We start from the raw sequence: 24448 nt of genomic DNA, 5'->3' as shown, positions 1-24448 counted from the left end.
TCCAGTGCCTTTTTGGGAAAACCTGATTTCAGATGCTTGCACCAAGATTGCTCTTCTGACCAAAAGTGCCCCCCTCCTGCTTCTTCCTAAAGAACAGAATACAGTAATAAGAGCACGTGGCATGACTGCTATGTGCCAGGCAGTTTCATACCTTATTCCTCACGGCAACACATATTATCATCTTTGTTTTGCTTATGAAGAGACTAAGGCTCAGAGCCACTTTGACACCTGGGCTTCTGGGGCTATGGGAAGTTGGCTCCCTGGCTGGACATGGAGGACACAGTGGGTTGGAAATGAGGCATGTGGCTCTCCCCTACCCTCAGCAAGCCTGATGCCACTGAGGTCTGTGTAATCTGAGACTCTTCCTTCCAAAGGGGACAGGAAGAGGAGGTGAGCAGCCCAGACGAGGCTGGGTAAAGGCTCAACAACCAGGGGCAAGAGAGAGGAAAAGGGGGAGGAGGGGAGCTACTCAGCTTGATAGAGAATTTCCCTCCAGGATTTTGAGGTAGTTGGGCCTCCCAGCTTCTTTCAAAAACGGGGTGGGCCTTAGTAGTGCTGGGAAGTCCCTCCCCTGCCTCTCTCAGGAGCCTTGAGAAAGGACAGAGAATCTCTCAGATCCTAACGGGATCCTCATCTTCCCACAGACCCTAATGGGATCAGGCTTCCTATTCTCAGCCAGCTGTGGGTGAGCGTTTTGCTACTTCAGAAACAGCTGAGGGCAGACTGTCTGTGCTTCAGCTCTGTGGGCTTTAGGGTGTCACCCTCACTCCTAAGCCTCTTTGTCTGGGCTGGAAGCCTTTCCAATTAGCTGTGGTCACTGATAGGTTCCAAACACTATCTTCCAGTTGTTGGAAGTCCCCAATTCAGAGCCAAGATATGCATAGTATAGCCCAGTGTCAGTGGTTAGCAGAGAAGACCAAGAAGGTCCCTTGGAAAGCATTCAGGGATGGTTTCCTCCCTCCGGAAGTTCACGATTGCCAAGTGAGGTCGGGGGTGAGAAGAGCACTTCCAGACAGTGCCTGTGAGTTGTAAAGTGGCACTTTTCTGGGAGGCATTTTGGCAATATGAATCCAGAACCTAGAAAACATCAGCTATTTTATTTCTAGGACTTTATCGTAAGTTAAAAGTCAGAGAGTCAGAGTGGCATGGACATATATACACGACCAAACGTAAAATAGATAGCTAGGGGGAAGCAGCCGCATAGCACAGGGAGGTGAGCTCGGTGCTTTGTGACCGACCACCTAGAGGGGTGGGATAGGGAGGGTGGGAGGGAGACGCAAGAGGGAGGAGATATGGGAACATATGTATATGTATAACTGATTCACTTTGTTATAAAGCAGAAACTAACACACCATCGTAAAGCAATTATACTCCAATAAAGATGTTAAAAAAAAAAAAAGTCAGAGAGTCAGACAAAGATGTTAATCACAGCACTATTTACAATAGCAAAGAAATTGCTAACAATTTAAAGGCTAAGCATGGGAGTCTGGATAAACAATGTTATAGCCATACTCCAGAATATTATCATGTAGACATTAAAAAGGTCCTTATAGTTTTAGTTACATGAAATAAAGTTAACTGAAAAAAGCAGGTTACAAAGCATTAACAATATATCCCACGTATATAAATGCTATAGCTATCCCTCTGAACGCATAGAAAAATAAGACTTGAAATAAAAAACACTAAATATACATTTGAATAGAAAATTTATTACAAATATTTAAAAATTATTTATCTGTGGTGGGATCATGGGTGACTTATTTTCATTTTCCAAGCTTTTCACTTTTCTATCAGGAAAAAAAGAAATCATAAGGACAGTTGTCATATGCTGACAAATCGAGGATGGTCTTTCTCTTACCCTACACACTTCATGCTGAACAGACCTCACCTGGAACCCAGACACCTCTGCTTTTCTGCACTGTGCTATCCCCTCCCAATCATGACAGGGGGGATAGAAAATCACGTTGCTATCAGTGGGAAGTGGACAGAGCTCCATTTACTAGAGGAGAAAACACCCTTGTTGTCACACCAAGGCCTGAAAATAAAGTTTGGAATTTGTCCATCCTTCTTCACTTGATGACTGCAGAGAATAAATGCTCAGGGTGCTTGCATATGAGGCCATAAAGCTCTAAATGATGCTTCCTTCCAGCTGGGTGCTTTGGTGATAGCTGGGGCCTCCAGGATGGAGTAAGCATCAAAACCCATGACCACAGCTACTGGTATTACTTTCAAAAACACAGCACCCACCCTCATGCCCTAACTGATGAGGGATCTGTCCAGCAGCCTGGGTGTCATTATTCCTGGGCTCCAGGCCCCATAGGTGACTCACAGCCAGCCCCAGGCAGTGCCTCCTAGCCTCAGTTTCCCTGGCTTGCACTGTTGACACTCCCCACAGTGTCAATAGGGATGAGGTGCTTTGAACTCCTTAGATGAGAGTCGGGGGAAGGAGCACCCAGTTATCATCCCCTGTCCCGCCAGGCGTGGGAGTCGGGGTCAGCTGCTTTCACACTGTTCCAGCCCAAGGGGCCTCCTCACAGCCCCTAACTCTTCTGCCTTCTGCTCTGGTGACCAAATGTGAGAAGCAAAGCCCGGTCACCCCCATCTCAATGCTGCTTCAGAACAATTTTCCTAAACTGAATTCTCCAACTGTCCGAACCACCAATCATCTATCTTTCCCCTGATTTATGATTCAGTTAATACCCTACAGGTGTCTAAATTCTTTCTCCTGATTGGTTATAAACCCTGTGGGAGGAGGGCCCTGACTTTTCACCATTAAGTATTCAGCAAAGTGAGCTATGAGAGAGACAGGCTGACTGAAGTTCAAACTCCTCATCTTTCTGTTTCCTCACAGTAAAGTGGGGCTTAGTACTATTCCCCATCTTGTCTATGTCCCTAGGAGCTGCTGTGAAAGCCACATGAGGACTGTGTGTGTGGAAGCTCTTTGTGAAATGCTAAGCCCTTCCCATGTATTAACAGCACTGAGTGTCTGCAAATAAGACTACTGGCACGACAGCCATCTGTCCCCTTCTGCCTCCAGGCTACAGCCGGAAAAAAAAAAAAAAATTAAAATTAAAAAATAAGCCTGGGATGCTACCTACTGGTTGAAAATGTGAATTGCATCCAACCAGTTGCAAGAAGAGCAAAGGAAGCAAACACCAGTATTTCCAACTTCAAGCCGTCTTGACTTTTCCCACAGCCCTCATGATACGATTATATACTGATATTTTCCTTTAAGCAACTCATTTTGTATAAATAATTTCATTTTAAAGTCAACTTTTAATCACTAATATAAATGGAAAACTAGTTAACACTTAACCTCAAAAAACAATAAAACCATGACATAAAGACAATGAAAATAAAACGTTACAAGATCTGCTAGGAAGTGTTGTCTGTGAGACCTCAAGTTTGAGGTTCACTGTTAAAACTGAAGATTAACCAAAGAGCATAACTGAGGACTGAGAGTCAACCCTCTAGTATGATCCCGTGCTTTGGGGGAAACACTGCCCTGTGGTATGAAGAAATAGGACTCTTCTGAGGAAAGGGGACATTCCCATATTCCCAACTCACTTGGCCTGGATGATTGAAGAAAGTTTGGAAGCCACAAAAAGTAGAAGATAAACTCTTGTATTGTAGCACATTCCGTCACAGCCCGAGTGGGACCAGTGCTGAATCCCTGGTGGCAGCGCCCAGAGTTCATGAGGCTGTGACTGGTGCTCTGCTTGGCTACATGTGTGGCTTTTGGCCAGAAGTCCTCCGCAAGGCTGAGTATGCCCTCGCCAGTCTCCCAGCTCTGGCTGGGAGGGCTGCCCTTGGATCTGCAGGCCACTGAGCTGTCCGCTGCTCACTGGGAGCTGCCACTCTCCCCAGCGCTGGGTCGTGTGTCTTGTTCTCCAGAGCTCAGCTTGTTGCTATAGCTGCATGGCCTCCTGCTCCACTGACTGCTCTGAGGGCGCCAGGTACTTCTCCTGCAGGCCCAGGGTGCTGATGGAGGACTCGTCAAGGCTGATAGCGTAGGCAAGGATGGAGAACTGGTCTGGGTAGGATCTGACCTCTGTGATGTGTGCCCTCTAGCTGCGTCTGGAGGTTCCTCCCATCCCACTCCCTTCCTCATAATTAGAGCTTCAGGCAACAGGGAACAATTGGGTCTGAGAAGTCCCTCCAAGTAACCAGACCCAAATGCTCCTCTATTTGCCTCTTGCCCACACTGCAGAGAACCAGAGAGCACTAACCCTCCAGCTCTGTGTTGTGGCACCTGCTCTGGAGCCAGGCTGTGGGGTTAAACCCTGACTTTGCCACTTGCTTTTTCTCATCTGTAATACAGAGCTGTGAGGAACTCTGTCAAATGAGACAACGAATATAAAGCGCCAGCATGGCAACCGGCACACGGTAGGTGCTCAGCAAATGACTTCTCTGCTTCAGCTAGAGGAGGGAACTCAAGGGAGCTCAAAGAAAACAACAACTTTCTGCTTGGGCTATAGGATGCCTTCTAGCTCTCTCTGGAATAGCAGGAAAGTGAGGCAGGAAGGACATCAATCAGAGTCACACAGGAAAAGACCACGACACTGCCCATGGAGCTGTGTGAGGCTGGCCGACCTGAGGCCTGGGTCTGGGGTCTGACTATGGCTAGGTGGCCACCATGGCTCTTATACTAGAGGACTCCAGCGTCAGAACTTGAGATTCTACAACCAGGGAGACTGAGGTTCCAATACATCCCATGGCCCCCTCAAACACAGCACAGCTGCCAGTTCCCATCCCTGCCACCCACGTGACAAACCTGCCCTCTCCTCTTCCTTTTCTTGCCTCAGTGACTACAACCACCCCCTACCACTGACTAAACCAGAAACCTGGGAGTCTAACTTCTGCTCCACCTCCTTCTATCCCATAACCACCTGGTCACGAGCTCTAGCTATCTGTCTCCTTCACATTCTTCCAGTCCACACCCTTTTTGCTATTGTCACTACTAATGTTGCATCCCATCTCACCTGGAGACTGTAAAGACTCTCCTGCTCCCAATCACATCCCTTAAATGCATTTTCCACACTTGGAGGTGCTTTTCAAGAATGTACAACTGATTGCGTCACGCTCCGCTCAACAATAGTATGCTGGTTCCCACTGGCCACCCACAGCCGAAGTCCACACTCCTCCATCGCCTACCTCCCCTTCCCACTGCATCTCCCTTTCCCCTTCACACTCAAGACACCAGGCAAACCGAATCCCTTGCATCTCTCCTAAGTGACCAGTGCTCTCTCATATCTGGGCCTCTGTATTTGTTGGTCCTTCTGATCAACAGCCTCCCTTGTCCTTAGGTACAAACAACCCTGAAGCCTTCCAAGGGACCAGTTACCAGGGAGCCCACTGGTCAACATGAAATCAGTCATCTGCAAGGGCAGGCATGGCCATTCCTGAGCCCCTGGCCTCCCGCTCTTGGCTGTGGCGGAGGCTAGCGAGCAAGGATACGAGGAGAAGTGGAAGTCAGCTCCCACCGCGGCAGACATCACAGCCTCCAGGCTCCGCTGCTCCTGGACCCCAAAGCAGTAGCCATTGGCTTTATCCACAGCCTGCAGGACCCGCTGGATACTCTCCTTGTCCTGGGCAGGGAGGAGAGAAACAGCTCTGAGTGAAATAGGGGTATGTGGAATTGAGGTTGTACCAAACTGACTGCAGTCTCCAAACACCCGCCTTGATCTTGCCTCATGAAGCCTCTGTCCATGCAGCTCCCTTGGCCTGGAGTACTTCTACATGTGCCCAGAGGCCCGGCTACACATCATCTTTCCTGACTACCAACCCACCCAAATTAGAACAGATAAGCACCTCTACGCACACCCGCAGTCCCCTGGGTTTACCCCCACTGTAGCTATGATCCTTACCATCTTACTATTAGCAAGTTATTAACTCATCTGCCTCTCCTACTTGACTGTGCACCCCTTGAGATCGGGAACTTGTTTGTCCAGGCATCCCCAGTGCCTGGCACAGAACCTATCCAACAGTAGGCACCCGATAAATATGCATGTAACTTATTTGTTCGTCCACATAAAAGCGGTAAGAATGGTCCCTACATCACATCATGGGAAAGAGAGATCAAAATAATGCATGTACAGTCCTCAGCACAATGCCTAGCACAGAAAGTCTTCAATAAGTGGTAACTGTATGATTAATATTATAGGTTTCACCTCCTCGTTTTAGAGAAAAGTGTGGCATTAAACAGAGAAGAGACAAGTTCCCTTAAGTTCACCCCCAGCAGAAAGGAATCTAACACGCACCTTTGTCTCCCAGGTTACCTTTGCAGGGTGCAAGGTGAGAGGCACAAGGGTACTACTTTGCAAAGTCAACAGACAGTTGCCCATCTTGAAGGAGGCTGAAAGACTTGTCCCTGGCCTTGGTCAAGTCCCTTGCTAATGACTTTCTGAATTCATCCTTTTTCACACCGAGGAGGGAACATGTGTAGAGAGAACCCAGCAAAACAGAACAGGGTGGCTTCCCTGGTGGCACAGTGGTTAAGAATCTGCCTGCCAATGCAGGGGACACGGGTTCAATCCCTGGTCCGGGAAGACCCCACATGCCGCGGAGCAACTAAGCCCACGCGCCACAACTACTGAGCCTGCGCTCTAGAGCCCGTGAGCCACAACTACTGAAGGCTGTGTGCCACAACTACTGAATCCCACACGCCTAGAGCTCGTGCTCCACAACGAAGAGTAGCCCACAACTAAAGAATGCCCGTGCGCAGCAGCGAAGAGCCAACACAGCCAAAAATAAATTAATTAAAAAACAAAAAAACAGAACAGATAGGGCCAAAATTTGGTCTACCCTCTTTACTGGAATCCTGCCCACCACTGGTCTCGAAACCAAGGAGACTGAATGATTGTTGGACCCAGGACAAAGACCACTGTTTGAGGCCTCAAAGCCTCCTGGACACGTAGCCTGGTGTGCTCCCAGGCACTGCAGAGCCAGTAGCCAAGGGACGAGGCCTCTTAGTGCCCAGTACAGGCACACCTCGGAGATACTGTGGGTTGGGTTCCAGAGCACCAAGGTAAAGCACATTTCATGATAAAGTGAGTCACACGGATTTTCTGGTTTCCCAGTGCATATAAAAGTCATGTTTACACTATACTGTAGTCTATTAAGCATATAGTCAATAGCATTATGCCCAAAAAAACAAGGTACGTACCTTAATTTAAAAGTACTTTATTGCTGGGACTTCCCTGGTGGCGCAGTGGTTAAGAATCCACCTGCCAATGCAGGGGACATGGGTTCGAGCCCTGGTCCAGCAAGATCCCACATGCTGTGGAGCAACTAAGCCCGTGTGCCACAACTACTGAGCTTGTGAGCCACAACTACTGAGCCGGGGCACCTAGAGCCCATGCTCCGCAACAAGAGAAGCCACTGCAGTGAGAATCCCGCGCACCGCAACGAAGAGTACCTCCCGCTTGCCACAGCCAGAGAAAGCCCGCGCGCAAAAAAAAGGACTTTATTGCTAAAAAATGCTGACCATCATCTGAGCCTTCGGTGAGTCGTAATCTTTTCGCTGGTTGAGGGTCTTGCCTCCGTGGTGATAGCTGCTGACTGATCAGGGTGGTGTTGCTGTGGCAATGTCTTAAAATAAGACGACAATGAAGTTTGCTGCATCAACTGACTCTTCCTTTCACGAGCGATTTCTCTGTAACATGCGATGTTGTTTGATAGCAGTTTACCCACAGTAGAACTTCTTTCAAAATTGGAGTCAATCCTCTCAAATCCTGCTGCTACTATATCAACTAAGTTTACATAATATTCTAAATCCTTTGCTACCATTTCAACGTCCTTCACAGCATCTTCACCAGGAGTAGATTCCATCTCAAGAAACCACCTTCTTTGCTCATTCATAAGAAGCAACTCCTTATCCAAAAAGTTGTATTATGAGACTGCAGCAATTCAGTGTCTTTAGGCTTCACTTCTAATTCTAGTTCTCTTGCTATTTCCACCACATCTGCAGTTACTTCCTCCACTGAAGTCTTGAAGTCCTCAAAGTCATCCACGAGGGTTGGACGCAACTTCTTCCAAACTCCTGTTAATACTGATATTTTGACCCCTTCCCAAGAATCACGAATGTTCTTAATGGCATCTAGAATGGTGAATCCTTTCCAGAAGGTTTTCAATTTACTTCACCTAGATCCATGAGAGGAATCACTATCTATGGCAGATACAGCCTTAAGAAACGTATTTCTTAAATACTAAGACTTGAAAGTCAAAATGACTCCTTGATCCATGGGCTGCAGAATGGCTGTTGTGTTAGCAGGCATGAAAACAACATCTCTATCACAGGTCTTAGATTACCAGGTGCATTGTCAATGAGCAGTAATATTTTGAAAAGAATCTTTTTTTCTGAGCAGCAGGTCTCAATAGTGGGCTTAAAATATTTAGTAAACTAGGTTGTAAACAGATGTGCTGTCATCCAGGCTTTGTTGTTCCATTTATAGAGCACAGGCAGAGTAGATTTAACAGAATTCTTAAGGGCCCTAGGATTTTCGGAATCGTAAATGAGCACTGGCTTCAACTTAAAGTCACCAGATGCATTAGCCCCTAAAAAGAGAGTCAGCCTATCCTTTGAAGCCTTGAAGCCAGGCACTGACTTCTCTCTAGCTATGAAAGTCCTAGATGGCATCTTTTTCCAGTATAAGGCTGTTTTGTCTACATTGAGAATCTGTTGTTTAGTATAACCACCTTATTTTTTGGCCACACCGGCCACTTGTGGGATCTTAGTTCCCCAACCAGGGATTGAACCCCAGGCCCTCAGCAGTGAGCGCAGAGTCCTAACCACTGGACCGCCAGGGAATTCCCAGTGTAGCCACCTTCATTAATTATCTTAGCTAGATCTTCTGGATAATTTGCTGCAGCTTCTACACCAGCACTTGCTACTTCACCTTGCACTTTTATGCTATGGGGATGGCTTCTTTTCTTAAACCTCATGAACCAACCTCTGCTAGCTTCAAACTTTTCTTCTGCAGCTTCCTCATGTCTTTCAGCCTTCATAGAACTGAAGAGAGTTATGGCCTTGCTCTGAATCAGGCTTTGGCTTAAGGAAATGCTGTGGCTGGTGTGATGTATCCAGACCACTAAAACTTTCTCCATATCAGCAATAAGGCTGTTTTGCTTTCTTATCATTCCTGTGTTCACTGGAGTAGCACTTTTCATTTCCTTCAAGAACTTTTCCTTTGCATTCACACCTTGGTTAACTGTTTGGCACAAGAGGCCTAGCTTTGGGCCTATACTGGCTTTTCAACATGCCTTCCTCACTAAGCTTAATCATTTCTAGCTTTTAAAGCGAGAGGCATGGGACTTCCCTGGCGGTCCAGTGGTTAAGACTCTGTGCTTCCACTGCATGGGGCATGGGTCCGACCCCTGGTTGGGGAACTAAAATCCTGCATGCTGCATGGCCAAAAAAAAAAAAAAGTGAGAGATGTGAAGCTCTTCCTTTCACATGAACACTTAGAGTCCGTTGTAGGGTTATTAATCGGTCTAATTTCCACATTGTTGTGTTTTAGGGAGTGTTAGGGAATAAGGAAGCTGGTGGAGAGGGAGAGATGGGGGAAGAGCCAGTCAGTGGAGCAGTCAAAACACACATTTGTGGATTAAGTTCACCTTCTTTTTTTTTCGGCCACGCCATGTGGCTTGCAGGATCTTAGTTCCCTAACCAGGAATCAAACCTGTGTCCTCAAAAACAAGAAAAAAAACCTGTGCCCTCAGCAGTGAAAGCACAGAGTCCTACCCACTGGACCGTCAGGGAATTCCCAAGTTCGCCATCTTATATGGGTGCAGTCGATGGTGCCCCAGACAATTATAATAGAAACATCAAAGATCACTGATCATAGATCATCATAACAAATATAATAATAATGAAGAAGTTTGAAATATTGTGAGAATTATCAAAATGTAACATAGAGACATATAGTGAGCAAATGCTGTTGGAACATGTACTTGGTTCAATGCAGGGTTGCCACAAGCCTATAACTGGTTAAAAAAAAAAAAAAAACAGCAGTATCTGTGAAGCACGATAAAGCAAAGTACAATAAAATGAGGTGTGTTTGTACCTGGATGTTGAGAGGGATGAAGGAGACCAGACTGTAGTCTTCGATGAGCTGCACCAGTTTCTCATTGAGCTGACGGTAGTGGTGGAAGAAAGGATCAGAAGCCAGGTGGTCAAGCAGGTAGGAGAGGTCCAGGACCTCTGTGTAGTAGTCCAGGTTGAAGGCTAAGAAGAGAAACTGGTTAGCACAGGGAACGACAGTCAATATCCTATGATAAACCATAATGGAAAAGAATATAAAAAAAGAATGTATATATATATATAACTGAGTCACTTTGCTGTACAGCAGAACTTAATACAACATTGTATATCAACTATACTTTAATTAAAAAGAAAATAAAAAGAAGAGAAACTGGTGTTCAGGAGCAGCTGGCATCAGGCTAAAGACTTGAGGACAGGGACCATATTTTTTTCCTTCTTCCTTTGCCTTCATTCACTCACTCACTCACTCATTCATTCATTCAACAAACATTTGCTGAGGCAGTGAAATGAACTTACTAAGAAGAAAATACTTGATTTCACTTGTTGGCTCTGCCATTTACTAGCTCTATGGGCAGTTACCCACCTCATGGGGCTACTGTGAGGATTAAGTGCTATAAACCCCAGTGTCTGGTTCAGAGAAGTGCTTGATCAGTGGTAGTAAGGTAGAACATGTACCAATAATAGTGCTTGGTCCCTGCCTCAAAAAGCTCATAGCCAGGCAGAGCTCCCAGGACCTGACACACTATCTAGCGCCTCTATCTAGCAGGATGGCCTCTTGGGAAAATCACTTTCCCTTTCCAGGTCAGTTCCTTCTTAGTGTAAAATGAGAAGATTAGACTAGATGACTCAGAGGTCCCTGACTCAGTTCTATGAATACAAACTCTGCACTAAGAGAAGGAAAGTGGGCCTCTCTGCACTGTCCACTTCTGCCTGGAAGACTCAAGCAGCTGGGCTACTCAGTAGGTCTGTCCCAAAGTGAGCCGAGGGACTCAGGCTATTGGGATCGACTGACTCACTCCCTGATCTCTGCTTCCTGTGTTCTTATCAGCTCTAATTGGAAACTGACACCCCTGTGCCTGCAAGGAAGAAAGTGCTGGGCATTCCAACAAACTTCTTGGATTGCCTGACAGGTACGTTTCTCACTGAGAATGCAGACACTGCAGCCAGGTACACTTGGTTTAAATTTTATCTCAGTTAAAAGGCTAGCTGAGTGACTGACCTTGGGCTATTCATGTAATGTCTCTGGGCCTCAATTGCCTGATCTGGTTTGTACCTCAGTCTCTTGTGAGGATGACTGGCAAGAGTCAGAGGTAGAAATGTAGAGGACCAGCATGTAGCCATCTGGGCTGCAGGCTGTGAAGGGGGAGACAGGCTTGGGAAGACACAAATCTGGACATAGATAAAATGGGGCTTTTTTATCCCCATCCTTCCATGTCCCAACTGGCAGCCAGTCACCCTCCCTGGACAAGGCCCTGACACTTCACTCTCCCTACAACCTCCCTTCCTGCTCACTGCTGGTCATTTCAGCTATTCTTCTCTAGGTTCCTCTGTGGCTGAAGATGCTATTTAGGGAACTAATGCCCCAGTCAGCAGGGCACTAATTTTGCAGGAAAAAAAATGTTGGCCATAGACCCCTAGGCAACGTCCCTGCCTCATGCCAGCCTACTTCTCTCTGTCTTTCCCACCTTGACAAATGGCACCTTTATCTGTCCACTGGTTCAGTCAGAAACCTGAGAATCATCCTTAATTCCTCTGTCTCCACATCCAATCCACCAGCAAATCCTATTTCTTGAGTAAGTTTTGAATCTATCTACTTCTCTCCATTCCCACTACCACTGCCTGGGCTGCTGCAAACATCTCCTACAGGATCTCTGTTTTCATTCTTGCCCCTTTCAATTCACAAAGTAGCCAGAAGGGCCTTTTTTAGTTCATGGTGTTCCCTTGCTTCATATTCATCAATGGCTTTCCTCTGTGTTTCAACAGTACAGGTTCTAGCCTCTGCCCACCTCTCTGACCTCGTTTCCTACCACCCTTCCCCTGGGCACTATCTCAGCTACCCTGGGCTCCCTTCACTCCCCACCCCCTTTTCCTTGAACACAAAAAGCTCTTTCCCGGGACTCCCCTGGTGGCGCAGTGGTTAAGAATCTGCCTGCCAATGCAGGGGGCATGGGTTCGATCCCTGATCCGGGAAGATCCCACATGCCGCAGAGCAACTAAGCCCGTGCGCCACAACTACTGAGCCTGTGCTCTAGAGCCGCGAGCCACAACTACTGAGCCCGCATGCTGCAACTACTGAAACCCGCGTGCCTAGAGCTTGTGCTCTGCAACAACAGAAGCCACCGCAATGAGGAGCCCGTGCACCGCAACAAAGAATAGCAGCTGCTCGCCGCAACTAGAGAAAGCCCGTGTGCAGCAAAGAAGACCCAACGCAGCCAAAAAAATAAGTTAATTAAAAAAAAAAAATTGTGGTTCATGTGAAATGGCAAACAACAACAACAACAACCCACCAACAAACAAACAAACAAAACTCTTTCCTTAAGGATTAAGGAAATAGGGACCCCTATTGGTCCCTCTGCCTAGGAACAGTTCTGCCTTGCCTGGCTCCTTCTCACTATTCTGGCCTCAGCTCAGATGGTACTGTTCACTCCCCTCACTCCCAACCACTCACTATCCCATCACTTTCTTCTAATTCCTTCATAATACATATCACCATCTGTAGCTCTCTTGTCCCCAAAACCCAGAACAGTATCTGGCACAGAGTGCCACAAAATAAATGCGCAGGGGTCAGACCCGACTGTGGCTGCTATCATCAGGCCATGCATGGTCCCTGGAAGCAGCTTCCTTCAGCTGAGATCTCTGCTTCACTCCAGCCCAGCCGCTGCCCTACTTTTTGCCTGTCAGAACAGGATCTCTTACCCAGCTTCCCATAGTGTTCAATGAGGTCCATCTTGGAGAGGAGGTTGACATGGGGCAGCTCCACATGCAGCATGGTGGCCAGGGAGGTACACAGTACCGAAATGAACTTGGCAGGGTCTGTGCAATAGTGAGAATCCACCAGGTGGACAGCAGTCAGCTGGGAGGGAAGGAAGAGACAGGGTGAGAGTGGCCTGGGGAGGCAGGGAACATTAGGGCCTATGTCTCCCCCATCAGGCTGGGGACTTCTGAGGGCAAAGGGAAAGTCTTCCCATTAGTTTTTTCCTGCTTCTGTTTCATTCTAATAGCCACAATCATTTCCTTATTCCAGGAGATGTGGGGCATCTTTTCCTACAAGAGGCCTTGCACTGAGCCTCCCAGTGGGCAACTGGTTCAATTCACACTGCACCTGACTCTATTCTTTCACTTTCTTTTGCCCACAAGTCACAACAACAATTGCCATACCACCTTCCACATAACTACTTCCATACTCCCAATAATCCCAAATTGGGTACTGACACATCCATTTTACAGATGAGAAAACTGAGGTTCAGAGAGATAAACTGACTTGCCCAGGACCACACAGCGAGGCAGTGGCAGTGGCAGAGCCAGAATTCGAACTCACATCTGTTTTACTCCAAAGCGTCTCGGCCCCTACCTCGCTGTGGGACATGGGGGCGTGGCATCTGTTCTCCTCCCTGTCTCAGTTCCTCCATCTGCAAAATGGGCCTGCCCGTCCCCAGACGCACCCTGAGGTCCCACTGCGCCATCTGGGAGAAGATGCTGCGCAGGGCTCCGTGGTGCGTGCAGAGCTCCACCTGGCCAGGGCAGTCGAAGAGGAAGTAGTGGCCGCGGAGGGGGTCGAGCTTGGCACGCAACCAGTCCAGGTTGGCCTCCAGGTACTCCATGCAGTACAGCAGACCGCCGTTGGGCCCCAGCTGCAGCGCGTCCATCACGTCGCCCAGCCCCACCAGCTCGCCCACGTCCACGGCGCACTCGTACGGCAGCCCCTCATTGGCCGGGTCCAGGTTCACCACCGCCACACGCCGGCCCAGCGCGCGCAGGAACTCACTCATGCCCAGGCAGTACGTGGTCTTCCCCGAGCCCGGAGGGCCAATAACCGCCTGCCCAAAGGCCGTGGTCGGAGCGGCCCCCGCCATGGGCAGCCGGCACACGGCCCCGTGCGGAGCAGGTAAGCTCGGCAGGGAAGCAGGGCGGGAGCCAAGCCGAAGACGAGAGCCGAGGGCAACGGGATCCCCGACGTGCACTTCGTCGGGGGCCGGCGGTAATGCCCGGGGGTCGCCTAAGGAGGAAGAGTAGGGACCCGCGCCATGTGAGGCGACCAAATGGCCCGGTACTGACGAGACCAGCACCCGACTTCCGGACGACGTCGGAAACAGCAGGGCCGGGAGAGGAAGTCCCGCCCATACGGCGACGACACAGCTTGGCGCCGAAGGGCGTGGTGACGTCGGTGCGTGGGGCGGACGTGGGGGCCTGGGAGAGGGGGCGGTTACCTTTCTGGGGATTTCGCCACCTTCCTCCCGGCCGAATTAGAAGAGAAAGAGAAATTCGGTAGTAAACTTTTTTATTCTCTCGTCAGGTCGCAGACCCGGGACACCTGCAGCGGACTGTCCGCTGCCCGGTCCCAGCCAGTTAAGGGTAGAGGCGATTGAGGGCCCGCCCCAAGACCGTCTCTTCCAACCACAAATCCTCTCCTCTTCCATGTCCCTTTTCCCCTCTTTCTGGGCTTCATGCTGAACCCACTCCCACCCTCCCCTTGCCCCCAGGAAGGTTGTGACGATAACCTCAGTCAATCCAGTTTTCAAGGTGCTGGGGGAGGCAACAGGAGCAAGCCCAAACAGGGACTAGGGTTAGGACACCACCGAGGACAAGTCATTAAGCCCTATCATCAAAGGGGAGGATAGGGGGCTTTTTATAAAAATGCCCCTGAGGTAGACAGGCAGAAGGCAAGTTCTGAACAAGCCGCGCAGACTGCTGCTCCCAGAGTTCTTTCTGCTTCCGTGGGAGATAGGGCCAGGCAGAGGGCTGCCACTGTGCAATTATGAGTGATCCTGATTAAGGAAGCCCTTGAACTTGCCACTCACGCTCTGAGGGGCTGTCCGAGGCACAGCTGGAACCCCTCACAAAAGCCATATCTGTGCGAAACTTCATGCTGGTGGGTGGCTGGCGGCGGAGCAGCGACTCCCCCTGGTCCTGGGGTAGGGGCTCATCGTAGATGGTGGAGATGAGCCCTAAGCCAGTTCCACGGGGCCTCTTTGGTTGCACAAATGGCTGGAGCTTCTCTCCATGGTACCTGGATCAAAAAGAGCTCTCAGTGAGAGGGCTGCTATCTCACAGCAGTAAAGGGTTTGAGAAAGAACAGGGTAGAAGCTACTTCATATGTGGTTTGTCCCAAAGACTGAGCATTTAAATCTGGATCTTTGCTCTCCAGCCTCCTTATCCACCCATGGGTAGTGCCAGCAAGCAGAGGCCTCACATACTGCTTTCATTTTAAATGGTACACGAACTTTAGAACAACTGTCGCCACTCTGTGACTTACAGTCGCCTTCTAATAGCAATCATCAAGTCCAAACTCCTCAGACTTGGGGGAATGCCTCCCCCAGGAGATTAATGATCGTGTCAAGCCTGAGGACTCGGTCTTGAAAACGTTAGCGCCAGACATCCTTTTTCCTTCTAATTCTGTTTTGAAGTTCATTCCCTAGGCGTCTCTAGCATCCAATCCAAAACCAGAGGGAAGAGGGTACAGCTGAAAGGCTCACTTGGGCTCCCAGGGAAGTCCCTCACCCATACTCACCCCAATCCACGCTTGCATCTGGGGTGCTGGCCGTCACTATCCAGGGCCTCGGGCACCCCTGAGCACCCGCTGCCCAGGCCCTGGCCCTCGGCCCAGCCCTGCCGCTCCATCACCTTCCGCCCAATGCCCTGCAGAGGGAAGGGAGAAGACTCGAGATGGGGCTCCTGTGGGGGCGGGGAAGGGAATGAGGGTAAAGAAGGAACAGAGAGGGGTCAGCGGGCTGGCACAGTGCTCACCTTGGTGTGGCGCTCGAAGGTGCCCACCTGGTGTCCAGTCACGGAGCCGGCCTCCTGGCCATCACGGAGTCTCTGTTCCAGACGAATTTGGACAGAGTCTCGGGCATCCTTGTCTCCACCATCTGAGGAAGTAGAGCCCAATTTGTGGAAGGGTCTCTCTCAGCAGAAGGGGGGAAAATCAGGTTTCTAGGCCCTCCTCACAAGATTTAAATATTCATTTTTATGGTGTGTTATTACTGTATTATTATTTCTCCCATTAGACTGGGAGCTCACCAAGAATAAGAACCACAGCTGTCTCATCTTACAGATGAGGAAACTGAAGTACAGAAAAGTCATAAAGCCAAAAAATGAGAGAGAGAATTAGGACCCAGGTCTTCCCTTCCCACCCCCCAACCACCCTAGGTCATTTCTTTTATAAATTTTATTTATTTATTTATTTATTTTTGGCTGCATTGGGTCTTCGTTGCTGCGCACGGGCCTTCTCTAGTTGCGGCGACCGGGGGCTACTCTTCACTGCCGTGCGGGGACCTCTCACCGCGGTGGCCTCTCCTGCTGCAGGGCACAGGCTCTAGGCTCCCGGGCTTCAGTCATTGCGGCATGAGGGCTCAGTAGTCGTGGCGCACAGGCGTAGTTGCCCCGCGGCATGTGGAATCTTCCCAGACCAGGGCTTGAACCCGCGTCCCCTGCATTGGCAGGCGGACTCTCAACCACTGCGCCACCAGGGAAGTCCCCTAGGTCATTTCTGACTCCAGAATCTAAATTCTTAACCAGAGCCCGAACTCCTGACCCTCCCACTCTACTAGGGTCTGCCCATCAGAACCAGAGCTCCCTGAGGGCTGTCACCATGTGTCCTTCCTGCACAAAGAAAGGAAAAAGGCTCTGCCCACAACCAGCACTTAATGCACTCAACTAGCGATGTTTTAAGAGAGGAACCTCTTAGCGGGCTACCCCAAGGGAACTGGTGCCCTGTCTCAGCCTCTGCTAAGCAGGTCTGGTAAAGTGTCACTGCAAGGCCAGGGCACCATTCCACCTCCCAGTACTGCAACCTCTGGCCCAGTACCTGCATTGTAGTACACACTCATATCCACATCCCAGTCATCGGCTGTCTGTTCATCAAAGTCTGCAGATAGAAAAGCATCAAGCAGAGTGAGCCAAGGACTCTCAGTTCTGTCAAGAGTTAAATTAAATTAGACTTTCTAGAACTTGGGGCTTTTGATTTTATCTTCAAGTCTCTCCTCTGAAGGGGGGTCATTCAGAATTTGTAGGAGGGCATTTTCTCTCCACTCCACTGATCCCTCACCCCTAGAAAGGATGGCTGGTCTCTCATATATGACCAGCGTAAGCCTCTTCCCTAGCCCTTTAGTTGGGCTCACTGCCAGGGAACCCACCGTGTGGAGCACAGCGCCCTGAGTGAACGCAGCAGGGATCACCCCTGCCCTTGCCCGGGTGCCAGTGTTACCTCCTTCCTCTTCCTGCCAGAATTGGGCATCAGTGTAGAACACCAGGCCTGAGCCGCCCTTCTCCCACTTGAGCTCGATCTCCTCCTCAAAGAGCCGCTCAGTGGTCCGCTCCTGCCCGGTCACGTCCTCATGCAGCGCTTCGTGCCGCTCCCACTCCTCACCCCGCTCGTCGTCCTGGGAGAAGGTGGGGAGAGGTGACCTGCCTGTCCAGCTTCCTGACCTCAGGCCCACGAGGAGGGCAGCTCAGTGCACAGGAGGTCCCATAGATGGGACCTCGGCTCCTTTCCTCCAAATTTCTCTGAGAAGCAGCACTTTCTGGCCCCTAAGCCGTGACCAAAACATCTCTCCATGCCCTGTTTCTCAACATACTTGGCCCCTTCCGCCACAAGCCTGACTCACTCTTATCCCTGTGCTTTTGGCCATGTTGTTCTCCCTGCCCGAATATCTGCCCTCCTCTTCCACCACCACCTCCTCTTCACTTGGTTAAATCCTCCTCATTCCTCAAGTTCTGTAGCTCACATGAGGTCCCCCACCACTCTCACTGGTCTCTGAATTTCTCACTGCTAATCAATACACCCTGTTTATGCCTTTCTACATTATGTCACAAAGAAAGAAGGGACAGGAACTAAACCTATCGTCTACTGTGTCAGGCCCTTCACATACCTTAGCTCCTTTAATCTTCCCAACAACGCTGTGAGGTTAGTACCATTATTCCCATTCTACAGGTGATGAAACCTCGATTTAGAGGAGTAAAGTGATTTGCCTAAGAGAGGGGCAGAGCCAGCGTTCAAACCCATACCATACCACATCCCCTTTCCAGATGCTGGTTCTCTCTCTTCAGGGAGCTTGAAGGCTCTTTGTGGGAAGGAAATGAGTCTTAAAATGTCTTTGGAATCCTGTGCTAGCCCCTGTGTTTACAAGTGCTTGACTGGACTTGTGGAATGACAGAATGACTCCTGGCTTGAAATCTTGGGGACTCCTGCCCCAGTTAAACTCCAGGAGGTCTCAGGAATCACTGCTACAGAGCAGGGGCTGGAGAAAAGGCAGGACAGTACCACACACTAAGGATGTGGTCCAGATGTGTTAGCAACTCTGAGCTGGGAATTTTGAAGACACAGGTCAATTACTTCTTACCCAGAGTATGCATTTAAAAAAAAAGTTTCCCAACAAATCACACCTCTCCCGATTGTATGGATGAACAAACAAGTTTGGAGAAAGAGGTAGAAGAAATGTCTATTTCATTGATAAAGTTAGAGTGGAGGCTAGTGTTCAATCCACAGACTCAAGGTCAGAAAATAGAGGCGACTTCTCAACCACATAATGAAAGCACACAGAAGTTAGACAAGCAGCGAAGGGGACTGGGTTCACATCCCAGCTGTGCCTCTGCTTCCTTAGGTGATCTTATCTCTTGGTCAGTGGATTTCATCAATGAAAGGGACCCTCCTTACATTTCTTCTGAAGGAATGAAAAGAAGACCCCTTTGAGAATCTTTTGATAAAAGCTCTGGCCCCTCTCCCAAAGAAACATATACCTCCACGTGCAAATGCAGTTTTACGTTCAATGTCAGGGAGTTCAAAGTCTTTGGAAGCCTCCTGAGGACCCCAGGTTTAGAACTCTGGTAATACACAATTGAAGAGTGGTACTGTTAACGCCTTGGCCTCTCTAAGCTGCCAGCAAGGACAAGGTGGCTCCCTGTACTCACGTCATCTGAGTGTGACTCTTCTTCCTCTTCCTCTTCTTCCTCTGGCTCTTCACAGGGGTTGGCTGGTACGTCTGCCAAGCAGGTTCCCTGGGGTATCTCCTCACCCTCGGCTGTGTACACGAGCTCTGCCTGCTCCACAGTCTCCGAGTCCTCATACTTGAAGGGCACATTGCCGTAGCGCCGGGAGGAACCTGTCTTGGGGAACTGGAGATGCAGCTGGGTGATGATCCGAGGGGGTAGACGGCAGGCCCGGATCAACTCCAAAAAGACCCGCAGGGGAGTCCCCACATTCCCGCTGGGCATCAGCACCGGTGGGTTCAGCTCTGGCAGTCGCCTCAGGTCGGCCAGCGTGAAGGCTTCACTCTCAGCCTTCCGACTCTGCAGTTCCTTCCGGGTCTTGAAGGGAAAGGAGTCCCAACCTTGGGAAGCAGGGAGAAGAACAGCTCTTGAAACCTAGAAGTCTCCAGCAACACTTGAGTCAGAAACTGTTCAAGGTTTAAATCCTTTAGCCTAATGCTGTTTCTCCCTTTCAAACTTTTCCAGAGTCCCTTCCTCTGTTCCCTGACCAGAACCACCTAGTAATCTCATGCCATTTCTCATCACCTAGGCTAAGCTCACAAGTTTCTTCCAGATCTGGTTCCTGATGACCTTTTGATTTTCAACTGCCACCAACCCTCACCCCCTGCGCACTGTCATACCATGTGTTCCAATCACATCAAACAATTTAACATGCCCTGAGAGTTTCATGGGCTTTCACATATCTGTGTCTTTGCAAATGCCATTTACTTTGAACACCATTCTTTCCCACCAACTCCTGTTTATCTTTCAAGATCCAGATGCAAAGCCACATTTCCTAATCCTTCTAGGAAATGGGTTTCTCCCTCCCCTGTCATCTCACAGCAGTTGGTGTTAAAGAGCACAGGCTCTGGAGCAAAATGCCCAGTTAGTATTGTGACTCTGTTACCTTGTAATATAACATAACTTCCGTATTCTTCAGTTTCCTCCCTTATAAAATGGGTAACAATAGCTCCTACCTTATAGGATTGTTGTGAAGAGTTAATAAGAAAAAGAAAAGACTTCGAACCGTGCCCAGGAAGTGCACAGGAAGTGCTCAGTAAACGTTAACAATTAGAATGGCATCTCTGTGACACTTACCTTTTTACAAATCTGTCTTCCTCTCTGGATTCTGAGCACAGACTGTGTCCAGCTGTTTTCTGCATACCAGCTAGAGTCACACTACGTCTAGCAATACAGGCTAGATTTGTTGAATGAATAAATTAGAGGGCCCTGCACTGTGCTTCCCGTTTCCCTATCAAAGTGATTTCCCATGAAAATGGGAGCTGTCCAGAGAAAAGAGTTTGTCTCTTCATTTGCATCTTGTCAACAGAGGACTGGGTGGGGAGCAACAAAGACAATATCTGATTTCCTTCTTTCCCCTTCTATGTCAGTGCAAAATCAAAAGGGTCTCGGAATAGACTTAATAAATTGGAAACATCATCTGAATAGGCCTCTTTTTTCTTTCCCCCGAGTTTTTCTAACGTGAGAGTTGAGCCTGAAACTTTGTCCAGAAATGATATAAACTCCTAAAGAGCCCTAACGAGAGACCTGACTTATCCTCAACAATCCTCAGGGACGGTGCCTCTGTTCCAGTGCCTCTAGTAGTCCCAGTCTATTATCTCTCCTACGCGTACCTGATGCCTCAGTAGGTAGCCGAAGTCTGCGGATGAAACAACGACCAGGTAACCAAGTCCCCTGAGAATCCAGCCACCGGCGGCCCGAGTACATACGGAGAAACCTCTGGGCTTGAGTTGGCCCCCGTACCGAGATGACGCAGCAGCAGGTGCGGGTCTGGGCGGGAGCAGAGTCCTGAGTGGAGAGAGTGCGGGCATCGTTGAGTGAAGTCTGGGCGAGACCCTGGCGGATAGGAGTTAGGGTAGAGTCGGGAGCAGCCTGGGGAGGGGCCCGCTCAGGCCGATGCCGGTAGTGGAAACAGAGGAAGCCACAGCCGCACTGTTCCCGGAACTGGCTAAAGTAGCTCCGTAGCTGGGCTGAGCGCAACTCCGACGGGATACCGCTCACTATTAAGTAAACTGCCGCCTCCTCCGCCGCACTGGACGCCGCCATCTTGGGTGTCACATGATCGGCTGGAACCAACACTTGCGAGAATATTGCGAGGGGCGTTGAGGTGCTGCAATAAATGCTGCGTAACCGGTGATTAGTGCGCCGGGATTGAGGACGTGGAACCAAGAGCTGGGAAAGCACGGAAGGAAGTCGCTAGGTGCCTTTCCCACAGACAGAAGCCGGTGGTGATGGGTAAAACTGACCTGAGAACTGGGGTTACGGCTCTGTTTCATAAGACGCTAGTGAGGATCAAATCAGAAGCCTGAGGGAGAGGCAGTGTTTAAGATTTTTAGCTGTTGGATATCTCCCAAACCTAATCGCAATTCTTTATCAGTTTAGGGCCTTTTCAGTCGTAAATCCATTTATGCTACCAAAACATATTGGTGAACTCTCACAAAATCAGTAAGATAATCCAATTGAAAAGTGGGCCGAAGACCCTTCACAGAAGAGAAACACATGCAGTTAACAATGAAAGATGCTCAATCTCAATCATCAAGGAGATGTAATGAGACCCACTTCATAGCCACCAGGTTGGCAAAAAATTTTAAATCCTCAAATCCTCTTTTAAACCCTGACGATGTAGAGCAACTGGAGCTCCCATACGCTGTTGGAAGTGTAAACTGGTACCACCACTTTGGAAAACAATTTGGCATTACCCTGTAAAAGTGAAACTACACATACCTTTTGACCCAGCCATTCCACTTATAGTTATATATTTTAAAGAAATTCTTGCGTATGTTTATCAGGAGATGTACTGACAATGTTGAACCTCGCTCAAGCCCTGTGATCCTGGAAAAGTTAAGAAACCCCTCCCACCCTTTTGTGTTCTGGAACACAACTTACTGCAAAGAGACAACCTTCCTTATATTACTTAGATAAAACTCATGGGTGCCCCCTTGTTTACCTATGGCAAGGCTAGACACAGACTCCAAATTTCAATTCTTTGCCTCATAAACGCTTAGATGAACTGCTTTTCCCCACAGAACAACGAAAACAAAATGCTTGTTAACTAAACTTTGGTTAAGCTTCTCTCCTTCCTCCAGGTCCATGAACTTTGCACTGTGTCCCCCTCCCCCAGCTTGAGCTGTACACGACCCCTCGTTAACAGCCCCCCCTGAGAATAGGCTGGGTTCAGGGTAAAACATTCTCTTATCTATTGTGCCATAAGCCATTCCTGGTCATCCCACTTCCTCACACCCAGTTCTTTCTAGCCTTATTTACTCCTCCCTGTGAAAGAAAACCTCTTTGCCTAACCCTTGAGACACGTGTAGGTCTATGGTTAGAGCTTCTTTCTTTGCAATAGCTTCCTTCTCCCTATTTCAGTAGTTCCTTTCCTTCCTTGCAATAATCACTTCAAATAAAGTCCCTCCTTCCTAAGTCCAGATTAGTTTGTTATTTGACAGTATGTATGAATATTCATAGCTGCAGTGTTTGTAAGAGCAAAAACTGGCATTCAGTACCAATAATTTCAGGTATATGATACTGAGTGAAAATAAGTCAGAAAACAGAATATTCCACTTGTATAAAGTTCAAAAAATACAAATCAACATTTTTTAAGGATACACATATAAGTATGCTTTAAGATCATAAAGGGAGTTCCCTGGTGGCCTAGTGGTTAGGATTCTGGGCTTTCACTGCCAGGCTGGTTCAATCTGCGATCCCGCAAGCCACGTGGCGCTGCCAAGAAAAAAAAAAAAAAAAGTCAAGGCTTAGAAATTTGATCCTTAGCTAGCAGTGTGACTTGGGGCAAGTTACTTAACTTCTCTGAGCCTAAATTTCCTCATCTGTTGGATAGGAATAATAGTCCCTACCCTTAGAGGACTGTGGTGAGAATTTAATGTCATCACGCATATAAAAGTCCTCAGTAGGGCTTCCCTGGTGGCGCAGTGGTTGAGAGTCCGCCTGCAGATGCAGGGAACACGGGTTCATGCCCTGGTCCGGGAAGATCCCACATGCCGCGGAGCAGCTGGGCCCGTGAGCCGTGGCCGCTGAGCCTGCGCGTCCGGTAAATGCCTAGCATACAGTAAACCCTCCTTAGACGTTACCTGTTATTTTCATGAGAATGGGGAGCCACAAATATGAGAGGGCTTTCCCTACTTATTTTATTTTATTTATTTATAAATATTTATTTATTTATTTGGCTGCTCCAGGTCTTAGTTGCGGCACGCGGGATCTTCAGTTGCAGCATGTGAAATCTTAGTTGTGGCATGTGGGAATCTTAATTCCCCAACCAGGGATCGAAACTGCAGTGGAAGCGTGGAGTCTTAGCCACTGGGGAAGTCCCTCCCTACTTATTTTAATTTTTCATCTTTGTACGCCTTTCACATAGTAGGTGCTTAGGGAAAGCTGGTTGGTTGTTGGAGGCCTTGCTGCCTTTGGGAGGGATCAAGAAATGATTAACCCCCAATTCAGGGTAGTCATTACCTTTGGGTGATAGATTTAGAAAGAGGTCAAAAGTTGATGGCAATAATGATCTGTGGAACAATGATGAGGGTTCTTGTACTGCTACTCTTTTTTTTTTTTTTTTTTTTAAACCTGGGCCCGTGGCAGTGAAAGCACTGGGTCCTAACCACTGAATGCCGGGGAATTCTCAGTACTGTTACTCTTTATATATTACATATATTTTATAAATATCTTATTTTACTCAATATTTTTCAAGTTTTTTTTAAACATTAATTTATTTTTGGCTGTGTTGGGTCTTAGTTGCAGCACACGGGATCTTTCGCTGTGGTGCACGGGCTTCTCTCTAGTTGTGGCACGAGGGCTCCAGAGTGCATGGGCTCAGTGGTTACGGCACGTGGCCTTAGTTGCCTCGTGGCATGTGGGATCTTAGTTCCCTGCCGAGGGATCAAACCCGCGTCCCCTGCATTGGAAGGCAGATTCTTAACCACTGAACCACCAGGGAAGTCCCATATTTTACTCAATATTTTTAAAATCTTAAAAGGGAAAATAATATTTCAAAAAGCAATAAAGCAAGTAATTACATTGTGGTGATCACAAATATCCACCTATTCAAGAAATAAAAAATAAAAACAGTTCTAACGAGCATCTGGGTAACTGTGAAAAGGGACAACGTTATGTCTGGATTTTAAAATCTGCCGAGGGATGTTTAGATTGGTACACTATTTTAGAAAACTAGCAAGATCTACTCAAGTTGAG

General features: G+C 48.5%; 2 protein-coding genes across 5 annotated transcripts; both read right to left on the bottom strand.

The window, feature by feature from the left end:
- Positions 1-1359: 1359 nt before the first annotated feature.
- GPN2 (GPN-loop GTPase 2) lies at positions 1360-14243 on the bottom strand. The gene is given in 6 exon segments (XM_089898421.1): positions 1360-3981; positions 5458-5588; positions 10065-10225; positions 12959-13115; positions 13614-13646; positions 13648-14243. Coding segments are annotated over 6 exon segments (1023 nt in total). The 5' UTR covers positions 14116-14243; the 3' UTR covers positions 1360-3908.
- A 36-nt stretch (positions 14244-14279) lies between these two features.
- GPATCH3 (G-patch domain containing 3) lies at positions 14280-21469 on the bottom strand. 4 transcript variants are annotated; one of them, XM_022551933.3, is made up of 8 exons: positions 20860-21460; positions 19169-19587; positions 18998-19081; positions 17466-17640; positions 17067-17126; positions 16007-16128; positions 15771-15898; positions 14280-15269 (listed from the first exon to the last, which is right to left on the bottom strand). In XM_022551933.3, the coding sequence occupies exons 1-8, from the start codon at positions 21290-21292 to the stop codon at positions 15032-15034; spliced, it is 1659 nt and encodes a 552-aa protein (XP_022407641.3). In that variant the 5' UTR covers positions 21293-21460; the 3' UTR covers positions 14280-15031. The 4 variants fall into 4 exon arrangements, 3 of the variants coding, with proteins under 3 accessions (XP_022407641.3, XP_022407642.2, XP_089754545.1); XR_016388220.1 differs by lacking the exon at positions 14280-15269 and adding an exon at positions 16542-16689 and having other exon boundaries at positions 15788-15898; positions 20860-21468; XM_022551934.3 differs by lacking the exon at positions 18998-19081 and having other exon boundaries at positions 14311-15269; positions 20860-21455.
- Positions 21470-24448: the final 2979 nt, after the last annotated feature.

The sequence above is a fragment of the Delphinapterus leucas genome, chromosome 1 (genome assembly GCF_059928025.1).
Source record: "Delphinapterus leucas isolate spDelLeu-1000000601 "Yukka" chromosome 1, BTC_Dleu_Yukka2, whole genome shotgun sequence".
In the NCBI taxonomy this organism is placed as follows: domain Eukaryota; kingdom Metazoa; phylum Chordata; class Mammalia; order Artiodactyla; family Monodontidae; genus Delphinapterus; species Delphinapterus leucas.
This window is presented reverse-complemented; position numbering and strand designations above follow the sequence as displayed.

Coding starts and splice junctions, on each gene's coding strand:
- GPATCH3 (XM_022551933.3), bottom strand. CDS start 21,292: ATGGCGGCGTCCAGTGCGGCGGAGGAGGCGGCAGTTTACTTAATAGTG. Junction 17,641..18,997: donor AACTGCATTTGCACGTGGAG/GTATATGTTTCT, acceptor ACCTTCTCCCAG/GACGACGAGCGGGGTGAGGA. Junction 15,270..15,770: donor AGATGCAAGCGTGGATTGGG/GTGAGTATGGGT, acceptor TTTTTGATCCAG/GTACCATGGAGAGAAGCTCC.